This window comes from Labeo rohita, chromosome 3, assembly GCF_022985175.1.
Source record: "Labeo rohita strain BAU-BD-2019 chromosome 3, IGBB_LRoh.1.0, whole genome shotgun sequence".
NCBI classification, from domain to species: Eukaryota; Metazoa; Chordata; class Actinopteri; order Cypriniformes; family Cyprinidae; genus Labeo; species Labeo rohita.
Genome location: NC_066871.1, coordinates 17,421,599 through 17,441,321, shown reverse-complemented (window position 1 = coordinate 17,441,321; position 19,723 = coordinate 17,421,599). Strand labels below are relative to the sequence as shown.

General features: G+C 39.1%; 1 protein-coding gene across 2 annotated transcripts in view; it reads right to left on the bottom strand.

Annotated features, from left to right (window-relative positions):
* Positions 1-510: 510 nt before the first annotated feature.
* LOC127157815 (protein phosphatase 1 regulatory subunit 29) overlaps positions 511-19,723 on the bottom strand; it is a 112,688-nt gene continuing 93,475 nt past the window's right edge. For both annotated transcript variants that reach the window (XM_051101030.1, XM_051101035.1), the window contains one exon: positions 511-11,908. In XM_051101030.1, the coding sequence (XP_050956987.1) occupies positions 8,945-11,647 (2,703 nt within the window). In that variant the 5' untranslated portion in view covers positions 11,648-11,908 and the 3' untranslated portion in view covers positions 511-8,944. The remainder of the gene's footprint in view (positions 11,909-19,723) is intronic.

Below are 19,723 nucleotides of genomic sequence, written 5' to 3'. Positions count from 1 at the left end.
CTTCAAAAGAGCAATCAATTGTTTATTTTTCTCACATTTCTGACGTTTTTTTAGAATCTTACTCTCGACCAATAAAATGCTATATATACAGTCTATTATTCGTGTATGTATAGTGCTCTAAGAGGGGAATGAACTGAAGAACCATTGGCAAGAGTTCAGACACGATTAGATGGTGTTGTGGTTTGGCTCAAGACATGCCGTTGTGGCCTCTCTGCCTTAAATAATCAATGCAGGCCTCTTCATTCACTCGGGCTAAATAGAGAATGACATCCTCTACAGCCTCCAGAGACTCCAGCCTCCCGAACAGACCAGCCCCTCTCTAAGTACCTCTCTTTCACTGCCCGTGGTCTATTCCACCCACTGGCTTCTCAGAAACGCTGAAACATTCATTGGCTGATGTTTACTTTATCATTGATCCAATGAGCAGCCGTGCACGAGAGAATGTTTTTCTCCGGCAGAGGCGAGGGGCTACTGCGGGACACCTGCAAGGTTAATGTAGTGGATGTGCCATATACTCTCATTTATTGATCTGGAGTCTGCTGGGCGGCACTGAGTTCTGCAAAGGATGAATTGACCCAGCTAGAATCTCGCTTTTCTTTTTCATTGCAGGGAAATAACCATAAATGATAAAGGCCTTATTCTGGCACTAAACAAGTCTGACCAATAAATCCATTTTTTTTTATGGCAGAATACAAAGCTTTCCCATGGCATTGTTTCAGGCAGCTTTTTTCTTGGTTTAAAACTGTAATACGTTTCAGTGACAGCAATGGAAGTAGTTCAGTATCACTGAGGTATAAATAAACCTCAGTATCATCCCTCAAAATGATGGCAAGTTCTGACAATATTTCAATGCCTAATTTTTGCTTTGTTTGCAACATATATCCACTCAATATACACAACAATATAATTCATCTCTTTGAAAAATACAGGAAATCATGCAAACATAACACTGTTTCTTTTTCTGCCACTTTCTATTGTCTCAGATTGAATCGGATCTGGATTACGTGGATCACTGCACTAACCCAGTCCAAAGCTATACAACATATTACCCGAAACCTCCCACCCGGAAACATAATAATAACAATTACAACTAGAACTTCAGTGACAAAAAACAACTTTGATCTTTTTACAAAGTTTGAAATTCACAAATATAGCTATTTGTCTACTATTTACCTCCTTTTTTTGTTTTTTCTCTCTTTTTTTTTTGGAATAGGAAATCATATTTGTGAAAGGAGGGCAAATGAGAAGAAAAGAAACGCAAGCTAATAATTGTCATAAAAGTTCCTGAGCCATATTTTGGGACAGGTGAAGGCTCAAAGATGCTCAAGAGCACATAGACAGACCCGCCAACCGCATGCCAACATCATGTGAGGAGATTATTATACTGGAGGATTAAAAAACTAAATGAAACACATGAAAAGGCTTTTGTAACCCTTTTGTACATTTTACCCTCAGGTTCAGCAAAACACATTATTTGTGTGTTGAAATTGACTGATAATCAAATGAACGATAGAGTAGACCCAAACACCACCACCACAAACTCCTTCTCTGATTTCTACCCGCTTTACAAAGAGCCAAAGTCAGGCTGTAAGTCACATTCAGTGAATCCTCAGCAATTTATACACAAAAAAACACTCTGAGATGTGCATGCTTCCACAAAAAAAAAAAAGAAAATTCTCTTCATTAGTTCGCAAGCCCCTCTATGCTGAAACATTTTGGACTTTGCATTTAAAAAAACTCCTATTGTTGGACACTTGTAGACGGAGAGTGAGAATGAGTGAAAGATTACAAGGACATCAGGCTGATGGAGTCTAAAGTTAATTGAGAAGTGAGTGATGGAGAGGGATGAAACAGTAGCCAGGATTAACCGGTGTGATCTCCTAATGTGAATCGCTGGGAAAATCCTAGTTAGCTCCTTTGATATTCCCACTTGTATTTTAAACATTTCCCACGATTTCTGAGAGGAGAGAGCAAAGGTCTCTACATCATAATGACAACTGCTATTTTGTATTTATATTCCAAAATTCAAATAACATTCTTTCTTCTGTGGAACAACAAAAAAGTTATATTTTAAAAGATTCACACAGCTTTTCTTATAGGTGGCTTTTGCACCGGAGGAACCTTTTTTATAGTTCCTAGAACTACACTGTAAAAACAACAACAACAACAACAACAACAAAAAAACAGTTATTTCCACTTAAAAAGTAAGTGTTCGTACTGCCTTCACATTTTAAGTTAGGTCAACATGAAATGTTAAGTTGTACTATGTGAAAATGTGGATATTTGAGTTGAGTAAACTTAAACGCTTGCTTTTTTAAGTTGAAATAACTTTTTTTTTTTAACTGTGGCAAAAAAGTTCCCACTTTTTGGTGTGTTACTACTCCTACTTCAGAGTATAATGCCACATTCCAGACAAGTTCGGAAGAGGGATAATCTGAGTTTAAAGCCAACAGAAGGTAAGCCTGCAACCTTTAGCTAAAAAAGCGCAACGGCTAATGCTTCCAGTTTGGGAAAGGAGACCAAAGGCCATTTTCTTTGAATGGATGTCAATGAAGGAAGGCGACACTACCCTGAATAAACAGCTTTTTAAAGGAAACGAATGAATGAATTGACATGTTTTACACTAAACAATGCTTTTGTATTGAACTAGTTTTTAAGTTTACACCGAATCACACGTCACGTTTTTCTCAAACATATTTCTCTCAACTACAGCAAAAACAGAAGAAAAATACATAAAATGATGCCTTTCCTAATTTTGAGTTGTCTGGAGCACAGCATAAAACAGTTCAATAGGAACTAGTAAGTGCATTTTCATTACAGATTTGCACAAAACTTTTGCGATGCTTTTATAAACGACGGCGTTTCCATTAACGTAGTAATACAACTAAAGCGCAATTGCTTCCTCTCGCGTTAAGTCATGGCAATGGACATTGGTAGGTTTATGTGTGTCGAGCCAGCGCACTAGCCATTAATTTTAATCATAGGAGATGTAGGCATCTTTACAGAACCAGCATGGAGATCCACTTCTGGGCTGCTTCTGAAACTGAAACGAGCTGCAGCATGCCTGGTCAGACTATAAAGTATGGAGTGTCTGTGATCAGCGCCGCAGAATTGCGCAGTGTAAATAAGGGGTTGTCCAAGCTTTAATGGCAAGGGAGGCCCATTATTCAAGCACTGTGTAGTCAATGCTTGTGTAAGCGGCCACATATGAGGTGTTTTTTTTTTGAGGTTACGGTACATTAAAGAATGATCATGTGACTTTTACATACGCAAGGTGACCTGCTAATGTGAAAAAGCTGTTTCAATTACAGGGTTGCGAAATATTCCTTCTTTCGAACTGCCTGAAAAACCACGTCATGCGAGCGAAAAACTTTCTAGCTATATATGGGAGTTTTTTGTGAAATTGACGTGTTTCCATTATGCGTATTTTCAATTCGCAATTTCAGTTTGCGCAGTTTTAAGAGTAATGGAAACATATGCTGATTGGCCGAAACGCATACGGCTACTGTGCATTTTTAAAAGATTTACTCCACAAATATGGAAAACAAGCAAGTTGTCATAAGAGATTTAGTCAGATTTTCATGGTTTTTCAATCGCATAAATGGTGACCCACGATACAACAAAAACAGCTCAGATCATGGTGCTCACCATTCACCGGTTGATGATGTTTGTAAATGCGCTGTCGGCCACTTCAGAGTTCCTGCTGTCGGTGCAAATGCAACCAGGAAAACAGCCCGAGGGGGAAAATTGGTTCTCTAGGAACCACCATGGTGGCTAGTTCCTAGAACTGAGTATGCAGTGCGAAAGCCCTATTAGTGGCTATGGCTGTTATGCTACAACAAAAAACAAAACAAAACACCGTGAGGGTGAATGTTTTCATTTTAGGGTAAACTATCCCTTTGAACTTAATCAGTGAACCACATATGGATCTAAATCAGTTCTCAGAATCATCTAAGGTGGTCTTTTTCCCCTTTATAACATTACAGAATAGGCATGTTGTTTATTCATTCAAGGCTCCAGCCATTATCAGGTTGATGCAGCTTGCGTACTCTGTTTCTCTCTCTCCTCTCAAAGTACTCCTACACACTTGCTGCATCATCTCCAGCCCTGATTTACCATCTCCTCCTGATCCTGAGTGTTTAATGTGTTTTTCATCATCATACCGACATTCTCTGACTCACTTTGATGAGCTCGTTCAGAGTTAACCCCTCTCTCATGCACTTTCTTCTTCACTCAACGCATGCTTTTGTCTCTCCATCGCAGTTTAATATAAAGATTTATGCCTTAATTAGGTTATCAAAGCCCTTGGGCTGCATGCTGGAGAAGAGCAGAAACTGGGCCTTTTATTGTCTCCTCTAGTTCTAAACAATTGCGGTTATCCATCCTGCTGCCTGTCTCTCGTTTTCCACCCTGCCGTCAAACCAGAATTCAGAGAACATTTGAGAGAAAAGAACAAACAAGTGGAAAATATCAGAGGGAAAATGTGGCAGTGTGGTGCTCTTCTGCGCAAAGAGGGAGAAAACGACTTAAAAGCTTCATAAAAGAGGCACAATTATCCTGACTCCAGAGACCCTCGGAGTGATTTTTCTCTATGCTTCTTTTGAGCATGAACAAAGACGGGTAAAACCAGCGAGGAGGACCTTCAAAAACACATCAGAACATGTTGACTGCATGTAGTCGTTTGCATTGGATTTTGAGGGGATTTTAATAATAAGCTTGACAAACAATATTTAGTCCTGAGTAATTATAAGTCAGTTAAATATGGATTCTGTTCTTGTGAAAAGAAGTAATTGATTTTTTTTAAATGTGTTAATTACAAATTGAGAAAAATCAAAGCAACCTTAGTTTCAAAAGAAGTAATGAATATTGGGGATTTATATGACAGAACTAGTTAATTAGCTCCAAAAGTTTTACCTTTGTCACTTTCTTGCGATTCCACGGCCATTGAAAAGAAAGGAGGCTGGAATGAAAATCTTATTTCAAAGCACTAAACCATATCTCCTTTGCTCCTTTCAAGCCAATCTCCTTCCATAGTGTCTAACACTAAGAGGAGGCTAAAGAGCTTAGAAAAGTAAAAACTGCTGTGGAAGAGTAATCCACTTTACGCTCTGTGTAATATTGCTGAAAGCTGACAATGATTAATGTCAAAGTATTTTCAACCAACTTCCTTAACACAACTATAGCGAAAAGGCCTTCAAAAAAATGTATTAGTACAAAAAGGCTATGAAAATATGACACTATGACCAAACATAAGTCAAATATCCTATGTCTTGTGATACTGACTGGTTACAGGTTGTAGAAAACAAACAGACTGCAAACAGATCACTGTTTTGTTTAACCAGAGTCAACGTGACACTCCAGGCCAAAATTAGTTCTTCAGGAACTTCTGAATGTCAAATTGTTAACAAAATCAAGCTGTTGACAGTGAGGCTAGCATGGAGCAGGAATATAATGATACTTGAGCACAGGATTGAGAAGAAGAGACAGACACATGCATTATTCAACTCCGCAAAAAAAACAGCAGTATTCCAAGAGGTGAAACTCTGACCTCCAGTCGACCACTACGATCAGTTCAGCGCAAAGAAAGCGGCATTGCCATAAAAATGAGTACCGTTGCCTGTTAGTTCTGTAATAGGGAAGTAGTAAACAAATGTTGTTTGGCTGAACCGGGTAATTATCCATGATTTGTCAAGTCAAAAGTTAAAGGCTGAGTAAAAATAAATAAATAAAGAATGAATAATTTAATTCATGAAATGAAGGTTTGATATAAAAATGGAATTCGGTGAACTTGAAATAACCGATTTGTTTGTTTGTCCTGAACGAATAGGAGATTGACCTTGAGCAAGAGAACACCAAGAGAAAAGAGAACACCACAGTCTTACTCCCCAGCAAAGAATGATAAGAAAAAGCAGTACACATTTTCTTAAACAAATAATACATAACAGAAAAATCTTACAGATGCCATGCCAATTGTATTATTACTTCTTTCTTTTGAATTTATAGCAAAAAATGGCTGACAAGCATTTGTACAGGAGTGCAAAGTCTTTTTTTTTCATTTTCCTTTTTTGCTTTCTTTTGTCTTTGTCAATGAGGGTAGGCACAATAAAAACCAGATCTAAAAACATAAAGCTGGGCATCAGATTTTGCTGTTATAAAAATGAACAGTCATTTATGATTGAGTGTTCATGATTAGTTCCTTAAGACCAGTCCAAGTGGTTTGAAAATCAAGTTCGTGAAGTAAGGAAAATGTCACAGTAAGCCTCCGGTAGCAGTCCTTCGTGGGTCCATTTCATTTGCCCGAGAACTGTTTGTCCAGGGTCTGTAAAGTCTTCTTTAAGTACACAAACAGTGCCCTAATAGTCCACATGTTATAGCTGCTGCTGTTCTTCTTTGTGTAAACCATTAAGCATCCTGTAAACAACCTGTCGTCGTATATACCTTGGACTGATTTTTTTAAAAGCCTCCGAAAGAGAGAGAACCAAAGAAACATTGTGCCTGAGTGTATGTCCAATGTTGGCAGGTATCTATCGCGTATTTACAATGAAAAACCTTCATTGAGAGCAATGGTAAGAAAGACGGTATATGAACACGTATTTACAACAAACCCCTTGTTAAATAAAGGGATATACGAAGAATGAAATACAGAAAATGAACCACACAGCATAAAAATTAAGAGCGGCTAGAAGAAATAATGGACCCTTGAAGGCACAAAAACACCTGATGTTGAAAAAGGGGGTAAAATAAAGAGGTTTGCTGGCAAATGCTAACCCCCATATGAGCTGTTTGCATTCCGTTTTATCTCATGAATTTCAAAGTGGACATCTCAGACATGTTTCGCCAGAAGTGATGTTAATAAGTTCTTAGAAAAACCATTATGGATTGTGAAGTCTGAAAAGTTTCCCATGCTCTTTCCCATGCAATTATAATGAAGCATGACTGCAGCTTTTAAGCTCCAAAAAGGATGCGAAAGCATAAAAGTATCATGAAAGTGGTTTATATGACTCGTATGCTACATTCCAAGTCTTTTGAGGACACACAACAGCTTTGACAAACAGACTTTTTGTGTCCTTTCTGAAGTTTGAAAGCTCAGGCGCCGTTCATTGTATATGTATGGAAAAGGGATGGAAAACAGTTCAAAATGTCACCTCTTGTGTTCTGCAGAAGAAAATAAATCATACAGTTTTTGAGCAACACAAGGCTGAGTACAGAATTTTAACATTTGGGTGAAACTATCCCTTTAATCCATGTGTTTAGAGGGGGTGGGGGTATAATTATACTTCATTTCATTCTTGTGCCTGTTGGATGTCTCACCTGTCATTTCGTACTTAGAGTATGAGAGTGCATTGTAAACGGATGTATATTTTCCCACAGTGCCACTAATCTAATTTTTTGGTTTATTGGCCCATGAAACTGTAGGCTGAATGTGGTTGCTGAGAGAAAGAAGAAAGAGTGATCTCTTTTAATCAAATCGGAGGTCTTGGCTGCTTACCCTTGCACACTAAAGGATATAGCCTTGGTTAATTGCTAATTAGTTAGTCTAATCTAACTGGACATTAATAAAATAATAGCTGACAGAGGTGTTGGAGTTAATAATATTTGTCATTTTTACAATAAATCATACTATTAATAATGTATTATGAAATGAAAAGTCCTATGAGATCTGTATTTGAGATTAAGTGGGAAGAGCTATTATCAACATTGAAACCCAAGGTCGGTAGTGATAACAAGAGCGTAAAATATCTATTCATTAAAATAAATTCTTTGTTATTTTTTAATATAATTTAATTAATTAATTCTTGCTCTTTGTTATTTTGTTACTATTTCAATGTCAGCATCATAATAATTCCCCAGTAAATAAATGAATGAATAAATAAAGAGCCTGGAGAAACATGTCATGTAAAGTATCAGTTTAAAAGTGCCACAACAGGGTCTAGGTCACTTTGCCTGTTGAATGTCTTAGCTGTCAGCAACAGGCTTCCAAAAGCCAATTAATGGACTAAACAAATTGACCTTAGGGCCGAGGAACAGAATACATAAACCTGTGCTGCCAACTTTGCGCTCATGCTGTGATACAGGTGACAAGGTAACCTCTGATAAGGAAATGCTATTAATAATGCATCAGTGATGAGAGAAGCACAGAGCTATGTCTGTTTAATCTCAAACACAAATCTACGCATTTTCCACAGACCCTAGTAAACCTACAGTATTTTCTCTAGCACCCCTTGCACTATTTATGTCATCCTGCTCAGCACAGCAAGCAGCTGCCAAACACGGCTGACTGTTCCAAAGCTCCCCAGGGAGATTCTTCTGTTTCATTTTTTATCTTTTCCTTCCCTCCATTCCTTTATTTTTCACATGAGGAGTGCTATTGAAATGTAAATGTGCTTGGCCTGTGCATAGTCTCTGCAATATGGAGGGGGAAACTGCTTTTGACAGGTTTGTAGAAAATCAGCACATCATTTTATCCTCCTAAAACACACACTCATACACATTCCCGTCCCTAACAAATGATTGCGATGGCCTATGATTTGAGTGGGAGTATGAACAGAGATTCTGTCTCAGGCTGAATGAGGACTTGGGTTACAAAGGTCTCACCATTGATATGAACGATGAATACACAGATGAATACTGAGTAAAATACAATTATTTCAATTATTGACAAATGATAAGCCCATTTGACCTTTTTCACTCACAGAGTACGACAATTGTCAGTGCTCCAAATTATATCTCTGAATGTTATCTTACGTATGTATCCTCAGGCTCTTTTGCTCTCTTTCTGGCTCACTGTACAAAAACAGATAAAAACATCTTGTCCTCAAACCCTGACAAACTTAGCTCTGCTTTGCACGCTGCAGCCATAACCCGACTTCCTCACTACAGTCGCTCTTCAGGTTTACCAGGCAGTGAAGTAGACCTGCGCTGTGTTTCCACGCAGTCGCATAGATTACAGCTTTTGCTGTGCCGACACACCCTTCCAGTAGTCAAGGATGTCATGCAAGTCCTCCCCCTTGGCAAACTGGACCTTTTTGCGCAAGGCGTTTCCGGCCGTTACATAACAGGACTCCTCGCGCGGGCCCTTTCTGTGTGGGCGGAAGCGCTCCCAGATGCGCAAGGTGCTCTCGGAGGAGTACTCTGGACTCGAGGAGTAGCCAGAGTAATTGTGGTGACGTGGAGAGAGCTGAGAGTAGGAAGTAGCGTCTCTCTTGGTGCGTGACAGAGGCTTGAGAAAAGAGACCCTTTGGGCTGGGGAGTCATGGGAACCCTCATAGTAAAGGGCAGGGACTGAGTGACGATGCTCTGCACAGTGGTAGTCTGGGTGCACCTCCAGGTGCTGTTGAAGGGCCATCCCATCTACAGTACCACCATCAATGCTACAGCCACCACCTCCACCACTACCTACTAAAGGGAGCCTCTCGAGGGGCTCACCACACCCCAAAGGACTGCCCTTGTCTGGATACTGGCAGGGATCTGGGCTGTGGGGTTCTGGAACATCTAGGCTGTAAACACGACCTTTTCCACTGGAAGGGCGGCAGTGCCTCTTGGAAGAAGACACGATGACAGCTGCATCAGCACTCATCTGTCTTTGAATGGGCCTTACTGCAGAAGCAGGGGGTGGCGGACGGTATGGCGGTGACACAAAGCCGCCCCCAGTGATCCCAGGTCTCTCGGACAGAGGAGCTGTGAAGGGAAGTGGGGGTGGAGGAGGAATTTTCGGGGAAGGCAGGACTTGGCAAGTATCACTGACACTAGTAGAAATGGGAATCAGTCCTCTGGTCAGGGAGGAGGTAGAGGTTGGCGGGGGTGAGGTGGGACCACTTGCTGTGGTGGAAACGGTAGAGGTTGCAACAGAGTCCAGCTTGAGGGCATCAATGCAGTTGTTAATTATCTGGTTGACCTTGTCAACCTCCATCGCAATTGTTGAAATCTCAGATGCTGATCCACGGCCATCATCATCTGAATCATCGCCCAGGTCACTTTCATCATCCCTCCTGAGGTCTTCCTCTAGAACACCATGTACCACAGCTCCATCTCTCCCCCTATCATCTCCTCCCACAGAGGTCCTAATATCCATGTAGTTGCCCTTAGTGGCCATGGCCTCTGAGAAGGCAGTTGCCATCTTCTCTACTTGAGGGATGGAGGACAGGCGTGAGGAACTAGTGTTGGCAGAACCAAGGCCAAGCATGGCAGAGCTGGATGAGGAGGACATGGGTAGCTTGCCATGGTGATGCTGATGGTGGCTTTGCTCATGAAGTTTCTGGACAGCCGTGGGGTCATTTGCAACTGCCGCAGCCACCTCTGGTCCATATCGCATTTCCAGAATGGTCTTCTTCACGCAAATGGATTTTTCTTTCTCTTCTTGTCGGCGACGTCTTCGCAAGCAGTAGTAGACAAACCCAAGAACAATGAGCATTCCAAAGAGGCAGCCAATGATGGTCATGATGTAGTGGGTGGTCGTGGAGGGTGGAGGCATCAAGTCATCTGGATTTGGAGCTCTGGTAGAAAAGTACAAACAAGTATGGTTGTAGCGCTGTGAGTTGCGTATAGATGCCACACAGAAGGTGTAGTTAGTGTTCGGTTTGAGCTTGTTAAGGGTGATCATTTCCTTTTTATTCTTCAAGTTCATCACATCCGACACAAAGCTCTGGTTGTACTGCACCAGAATGTACATCTTACTGTATGGCTTTGGAATCTGGATCATAAGGGAAGCAGAGGAAAGTGACACATGTTGCAGTTTGATGCTGGGACTAAATGCATTGTCAGATGAGGAGGAAGTTGTGGGCTGATGGTATGGTCCAATGTGTTCAAACATGTCAGGGCCCGTGCCTGAAAAATCAGGATCAGGTGGCAGAGATGTCATCCCCGGAATCAGCACCCCATCCCGGCACACAGAGGAAAGGATATACCGAGCACTCCGTCCGTGCCCAGCCACAGGACTCAGCAACGGATAGCCAAACAGCTCCCGTGGGGTCTCGCACTGAAGTCGATCATAGGTGTGTGTGACATTGTTGAAGGCCTCTAACCAGGTGAGGAAGCTGTAGAGCTCACAGCCGCAGTGAAAAGGGTTTCCCGCAAGCTCGCATCCCATAAGCCTACCCAACACGGTAAAAGTAGATGGGTCTAGCCGGGCAAGCTTGTTCGATGACAAATCCAGGTTGCTAAGGCTGGGGCACTCCCAGAATGCATTACTGGCAATGACTTCTATGAGATTGTGCTGCAAGAAAAGACACTGCATACGTCCCAGACCTCGCAACATGCCTTCAGTCAGGTTGGTTAATTTGTTATATCCAAGTTGTAACACCTGTAGATTTGCTTGGCTTGCAAAAGCGCCATCTTCGATGTACGAGATCTCATTCTTGGTGAGGTTTAGGTCGGTCAGATTCGTGAAGCGACTCAAGGAGGTGAAAAAAATAGCTTTGATCTTGTTCTCATTAAGTCGCAAGTCATGTACTGTGTTGTTGATGTGCTGCGGGATTGTCTCATATGGTGGCTGGTTCTGGCTGCAGATGGCCAACCACACATAACCTTTATCCCCCTCGATGAGCCAGCAGTCACCTCTGACCAATGCTGGTGGGCATAAGAGCATGAAAAAGGGAAGAAAGAGGAAGGTGGTACAGGAAGGAGTGAGGGCAGTCAATACACTCTTCATGATGGGAGTGGAAAGGAGGGGATGTTTTAAAACAAAGGGAAACAAGGTTCTTATGCAAGTTGGCAATAGAGAGTACAGACAATATCTTTCACATATGCAAAAAATGGATTTTCTTCTGGGCTGTCAAAGCTGTTGGCTTGTCATGGTTTCTTGCAGAGTCCCCATATTTGCTCATATCCAGTATAACCGAGTTACTGCCTGATGCATTTTTCACACCAATCTTGACTTGAAGGACAACTGCTGGAGTCCTCTCTGATGAATCTGTCGAATAAAAAAAAGAAAGTACATATGAGCGTAATTTAACAGGAAAACATAACAAACAATAATTTGGTAACACTTTAGTATAGGGAATAATTCTCACTATTAACTAGTTGCTTATTAGCATGCCTATTCATAACATATTGGCTATTTATTAGTACTTATAAATCACATATTCTGCATGACCATATTCTGCATCCCTAATCCTACCCAATACCTAAACGTACTGTAACAACTACCTTACTAAGTACTAATAAGCAGCAAATTAGTAGTTTATTGAGGTAAAAGTCATAGTTACTGGTTTGTTAATAGAGAAAATTGGACCTTAAAATAAAGTGTGACTGAAAATTTCAACCCAATCTCACAGCAAGTCATACACATTTTACGAGGTGGCTAATTCGTACAAATTCGTTCAACCTCACTCGTACGAATTTGTGTGATTTTTGCTAAATCATATGTATTTTACGAGTTCTACAATTCGTATGAAATTGTACAAATGACCTACACCTAACCCCACACCTAAACCTGTCACTGGGGTCTAGATAAATTGTACAAAATTGTATAAGGTCAAATTAATTTATACGTATTAACCACCTTGTAAAATATGTACAAATTGGTCGTGAGATAGCTCTGTCTCAAATACAAACACAAATAAACAAATAAACAAACATTTTCTGAATCAAATTCTACAAACTAATTTAAAAATATACAGTTTCAATTTTAAAACACCTAATGTGGTTATCAACCACTATAAAACAGAATATGTAGCCACTACAAACATATGAGTCATAAAGCGTGACACATCCCTTAATGGATTCTGCACAACGAAAGTCACTTGAGTATCTCAAGTCTTATCTATGCATGCCTTATTCAATTCAAATACTTAATAGGTCCATATTTTCATTACAGTTATTGATGAGATGGCACAAGCCCCTGTACAAGCTGGCACAAGTGCATGGATTTGTACATGTGCTTGGTAGTTGCTGTAAACTCCTGTATAAAATCAGAAAAACTCCCTATTTAAAATCAGGGGAAACCCATTTCCATTTGGACCATCTCCCAACAAATCATTCATTAGTTGTAAGAACAAATAGTGCCATACCCTTGGATTTCATTGTCTTAATCATTAGAACAGTAGTAAATGAGCCATGCGCTGGCTTTCAAGAATAGGACTCATTTATCTCACCCTGCCACCTATCAGTCAGATCTCCATACAGACAGCGCAAGGGGATCGTGATATGACAAACACCATTAATCAACCAGCCATGCAGGGTTTTCCATTTCTGAACAGCATTCCAGTCCCACTGTATGTCAGAGAGGAAAATATGCATAGAAATGAGGATTAAAATGCTTTTGCTTTGTGTTTTTGCCTCTGAATGCAATGGAAAAGGGAACACATTTGCACAGACTCCAATCTGCTGCTCAATCCTGATGAGTCTTACAGTAGCTTTTGTTCTTATGTTTTAGCCTCGAGTACCATCGGTAAACACTTAACTGACAGTTACAAGAATATGTGATTTAATCCTAGGATTATATATCATCTGGAAGCAATGTATGGTTTCTATGAAACAAATCTACAGTGGCCTCAAATATGAAATCTAGGTTGTAAAAAAGTTGCAGCGAGTCCTAGTAACCAAGCTATCTCCACTATGAAGGCCAAGGTTGTTAAACCCTTTTTTGACACAGTTTTTCACTTTTTCTCCTACTTCTTCCCCTCATTGTATACCAGTCTCTTTGTCTTTTGCACCCACTGTTTCAGCATTTCTCAGTCACTCAGTTGTCGTACAAAAGCTTATTTTGCTAATTCTGAATGGAAATGTTTGCTCAATCTGCCCTGAGAGTAATTAGAGATCATCTGCTATTGTTTTTAGATCACTACCAAATCCCACACTGTAAAATGAAAGAACAATGACAGTTTCAGTGAAACATGTGATCGCAAAACTTTTGAAAGGCTAGCAGGCAGCATTTGCAGTCTGATCATGATCATGCCTATCTCCATGCCCCTCCACCTTATCTCACTTGTTCCTCTCGTTTTCACTCTCACTTTCTTCCTCAGCCCACCAGAGATGTGATCTGGTTTGGTGCTCCACATAGTGAGGCCCAAAGGAAGCTTTAATTAGGGCTGGGACTAAAGCAAGGAGGTGCATCCCAATGAGAGAGCAGTCTGTATGTGTGAGAGCGAGACCAGCTAAAATAAATGAAGAATTATAAGAATCTCAGCGGGATAGAAATCGCTTGTTTATTTTGCGACTCAATATCTTTACACCATGAGGTATTGATTGACTGCGCATAAAGTGTTTGCTCTCCTGGTTTCATTAATTTCGTACAGTCATCAGAGCAACAGACAGATTGGCACCTGGTCTAAACTTGGAAAGTGCTCTCGTTAGGAGTGCCAATTACTAATTGGTGTTTCTCCAAGACTATTACCTAATTAGTTATGATGATATTCCTCTAAATCTAAATGACATCTGTGTACACAGAGAGGACCTAAATTTAAGCACAGGTAAGTAAATTGTACATTGGCAGTGTTTAAGTATATGAAGTTTCTCTTTTCCCACCTTAATCCTTCCGTCTGCCAGCCTGTTCTTTTAGTAAATCCTAACAGGGCCTGAGTGGGAGGTTTGCTACATGCAAGTGTAAAAAGTCTGATTTCAAACTGGTGTGTGTGGGACCATATGTGCCACGATTTCATGTGATATTGCGAGATATACCAACACACAAGAGTCTTTGATAATATATGTACTGCGTAGGAGCAGAACAACACACACCTTGCCATGGTTTTGCTTTGTGTGGTGGTGAAAGCTAAATTTGAAATCCCCCGAGAACATCTATATAAACATGCATTACAAACTGGTATGCAGACAATCTGGCGGTCGCGCTATACATTTCAGATGTGTTTTAACTTTTCCCAAGACTCAAGTGCAAATATCTTGTTTTAAAGAATGTGTATATGAAAAATATAGGGTGAGAAATGTGAGGAGGAGGAGAGAAGCAAAAAAACACAAGAGTGTATTTAAAGATTTGGCATTGGTTTATGTTTCATGAGGTCTGTAGCGTTGATGGGAGAGTATCTCTAGATAGGGTTGGAGAAAGGTTATGACACCGTAGCTCTGTTAGAGCCTCGTCCTCATTGCTGCTGACTAGAACAGCGCTGAGACCAGCTGCTATACGGACAACACATCACCATGGTCTCATTGTCTCCACTGACAGGTAGCTGGGACAGTGTTGACTCTGATGTAAAGGAGCAGGCCGGCCATGCTTTGCCCTACCACTATTTCGGAGGAGACGTCAGGCAGTGTGAGGAGATGCAAGGCGGTCTAAAGCAATGTGAGGTGATACGGGGCAGTTTTAAGTGACGTAAGGTGGAGTAACTTTGACACTGAAGCAATGTGAGCCGCACGTAGATTTACATGCACTTTTTAATTTCAGGTCTTGGAGTCTCCACTAATGAGCTGATGATCTGAATCAGGTGTGTTTAATTAAGGAAACATGGAAAACATGCAGTGTTGGGGGGCTTCCAGGAATGTGGTTGGGAACGACTGACCTAGATAATGCAACTGAAGCTCAGTTTCAAACAGAATTAATATTTAAAAATGTTAATTAGGACTACAATTGGCCTTGTTGTTGTGCACTTGCTTTGCGGTGCACAAAAAACCATGGTCAAACTATTTCAAATTGAAATTATGTTTAATTTAAACCTTAACATGTGAAAATATATTACAAAATGGATCTTATAAAAAAAAATATTTCAAAATGTAAACGCTTGAGACCAGTAAGTTCTTTAAAGAAAATTGTATTCAGGATGCATTAAATTAATCAAATATGACTGTTTCAAATAAATGCTGTTCTTTTTTTACTTTTTATTCATTGAAGAATCCTGAAAAAAGTTGTGTATCACACACACACACACACACACACAAAAGGATAATATGACACGTCTTAAGTAGCATGGGTATATTATTTGTAGCAACAGCCAACAATACCATAAATATTTATAAACTTAAGTTTTGATAAGTAATATGAATCACTAAGAACTTTGGACAACTTTAAAGGCGATTTCCCCAAAATCGATTTTTTTGAACCCTTAGATTCCATATATTCAAATAGTTGTATCTCGGCCAAATATTGTCCTATTCTAACAAACCATACAATTAAATTTTTTGGTCCAGGGTCACATATGACATTTTAAAATATATTCAGTTATTGATGTATTTATTAATTTTAACATTTTTTGATCAAATAATTGCAACCTTGATGAACATAACATAGTTCTTTTAAAAACATTTAAAAAAATTCATATCCCAAACATTAAAATATACTATGGGACACATTTTTTATTTATTTATTTTTGTAATTATTATTAAATTAAATGTAAATTGGGTAACACTTTATTTTAAAGACCAATTCTAGCTATTAACTAGTTGCTTATTAGCATGCTATTACTGGCATATTAGCTGTTTACTAATACTTCAAAGCATATATTTATGCCTTATTCTGTATGATTATATTTTAGATCCCTTAATCCTACCCCATACATAAACTTAACAACTAATTTACTAATTATTTATTAGTACCAAATAAGGAGTGTGTTCATAAAAACAGTGAATATGTGTTTGCTATTCTAAAAAAAAAGTAAATTCATACGTTACACTAAATTCTTGTCCCGACATTAACAATGTTGATTAACAGGCTATTTGATTTATTAAAACCAAGCATAAATCCCATTTATACATTTATATATTTGAGTTATAAGAAGTCAAGGCAGTAACAATTTAACATTAAGTTTATTTAAACAATGATATATTTTATGTATGAACTGATGTTCAGTTGCTCTTCTTCAAAATAAACTTATTTTTGAATCATCAGTCATCAGAGCTCGGTAAACACTGGTTGCAGACGTGGAGATATACCTAAGTGATATCTAAGTGAACTGTTGATATACTTTTTTAAATTAGTCTTCCTATTAACAGCATTATATTGTTCATTCAGACTGATTTGCGAATGCGGAACGCACACAAGAAAAGCGAACATAACCAGTCATATCCAATCATATCGAGATGAAGGCACTGCCTTCACTCACATAAATTTCCCCATTCATTCTCAATTACCCCCCCACCAAACTCACTTCGCACTTTAAGGGGTCTGTTAAAACTCAATGGGCTCAGGGGAGGCAAGAGAGATGCGGACTCCTGCTGTGACTTTACCTTTTTTTCTCAGCTACACAAAAACCTTCTATATCTCTATTATGACCGTGCATATAAACATTGTGAAACTAATATGAGGAGGTTTAAAGCGACATGAAGCAGTGTGGTTTGATACGAGCCTTTTTGAAGCAATATGAGCCAATAAGAAGCAGTTTGAAGCAAAACAAGGGGTATAGAAAAGTGGCGTGAGGTGGTATGAAGCAATACGAGGCAATGTGAGGCAGAGTAACATGATGTGAGACAATCTGAATCAATCAATGTGAGGCATGTAAGGTGATCTGAGACTGTGTGAGGTGGCTTGATTCATCAGGTTTGTTTGCCTGCGGTGAGCTAGAGCTCAGCCAATACTGCTTAACATCTGCAGCAGGAGCCATGCCAAGCCTCTAACAAACCCACAGGGAGCATATGTTTGTGTACCACACACCTGCTGCTGCAGCCTCACACTACATCACTGTACTTATAGTTGGGCTTTAGAGATGTCTGACTATACACAAGCACAGACTGTGTTTAGTCAGTGGGGATGATTAGTAGTCATTATGATTTTGGCACCTGTATGGGAGAGTAACAGTAGGTACGAAAAGATAACGTGTGTGTAAAAAGTCTGTGCTAGTGTGTTTGTGAGTGAGGTAAGATATGTCAATATGTCCTACCTGAACTAATGACGAAAAACGTATCTGTGGGAACTTTTTCGCAAGACGCAAAATATGTACCAATAAGTACATATTACTGCAGTTTCCAACAGAAATTAACACTAGAGGCAGAAAAACAGTGAGCACTTGTAATCGTTTTTGTACCCAGTAATGATTACAGCTCTGTATGTTTCACTTTCTGGATGTAACAAGCTCGCTCAGTAGCTCAGCCGGTACGGAATTGGAATTAGGATGCAGAATCCTTGAATATAAATCTTGTGAAAAACATATGAATCACAAGATGAGAGCTCGAAAAACAAGCTAAAATGGCATGCTTGAGGTTGCATGTTTATGTCACATTCCCTTTTTTCATACTATCTTTAAAATCCCATCCTTAAAATTAAGTGTTACCCTAAAAACTTATCTAGAATTGAAAAAAACAAACAAACAAACAAACAAAAAAAAACACTATAAATATGCCCTATGTATGAAACCATGTAAATTATTTAAAAAAAAAAACATTTAAAGCAAGAAAAATACCAAGTACAAGACATCTTTTATAAGGGAATGATACTACAAGAACTATACAGTTCATGAAGAATTGTGAACAATAATTTAAATTATTTGTCAAAAATTAGCTGTGCCTTAAGAAGTAAACTATTTAAATAAAATAAAATAAAGTTTTCCCCCACCCAGATAGTAGTACCTTCAGGGCAAGCTTTAAGAGTAATGGTAATAATGAGTTTTTTTTTTTTTTTTGAGAATGTATTTTTCTATGACTCTTTGGTATAGGTGACTATAAATTCAAATTAAAATGACATCTTGAATAAAATTAGGTGTAATGTTTTTTACCTCTATCTCATCTTCTTGCCATTAGCACAACTTGTCCATCCAAAAATGAAAATTTTGTCATCATAAAAAAGATATTTTGAAGAATGTTGGTATCTAAACAGTTTTGGTTCCAATTAACTTTCTGTATGTTTGTCTGTACAATGGAAGTCAATGGGAACCAAAAATGTTTAGAAAGCAACATTCTACAAAATATCTTTTTTCATGTTCTATAAAAGAAATGGGTGAAATATGCCTATAAAGTGATAGTTCACTCAAAAGTGAAAATTACCCCATGATTTACCCACCCTCAAGCCATCCTAGGTGTATATGACTTTCTTCTTTCAGACGAAAACAATCAGAGTTATGTAAAAAAAAAAAAGTTTTAACTTCCAAGTTTTATAATAGCAGTGAATGGCTGTTGAGATTTTTAAGTCCAATAAAGTGCATCCATCCATCATTAAAAGTACACACAGCTATGTTGGTGTGTACACATTTTGATATAAGCCAAGAAGAGACTGGTTTTCTTTTGCTGTAAACAAGACTTGGTTCTTGCAAAACTAGCATGCTACACCTACGTCCTACATCATCCACTGGAACACCACTCTCTTGAGAATGCGTGTGCAACAGTTAGAAGAAGCTAGAGTTACAGTTCATAAAGTTTTAAATATGGATATTTTTCTTAGCCAAACACATTGATTCGCTTCAGAAGGCCTTTATTAACCCTCTGGAGCCATGTGGAGCACTTTTTATGATGGATGGATGCACTTTATTGGACTTCAGAATCTCAACAGCCATTTACTGCCATTATAAAGCTTGGAAGAGCCAGGGAATTTTTTTTTTTTATATAACTCTGATTGTATTCGTCTGAAAGAAGAAAGTCATACACACCTAGGATGGCTTGAAGGTGATTAAATCAAATTTTCATTTTTGGGTGAAGTATCCCTTTAAGTAAAAGTGGCACAGTTTACCCACGCTCCCCTAATCTGGGAAAGACAAGTTCAGTAGGTTTACCACCACCCTGTAACCATGAGTCTCTCAGTTGATGCTTGTACCTTCCCCAGAGACAAAGTGAAGGACAGACTGAGAAACAGCAAAGAAAACGAATCCTAGAGTGAGAAAAGCTGCCCAGCCTCCGATCGGTGAGTGAGGTTCAG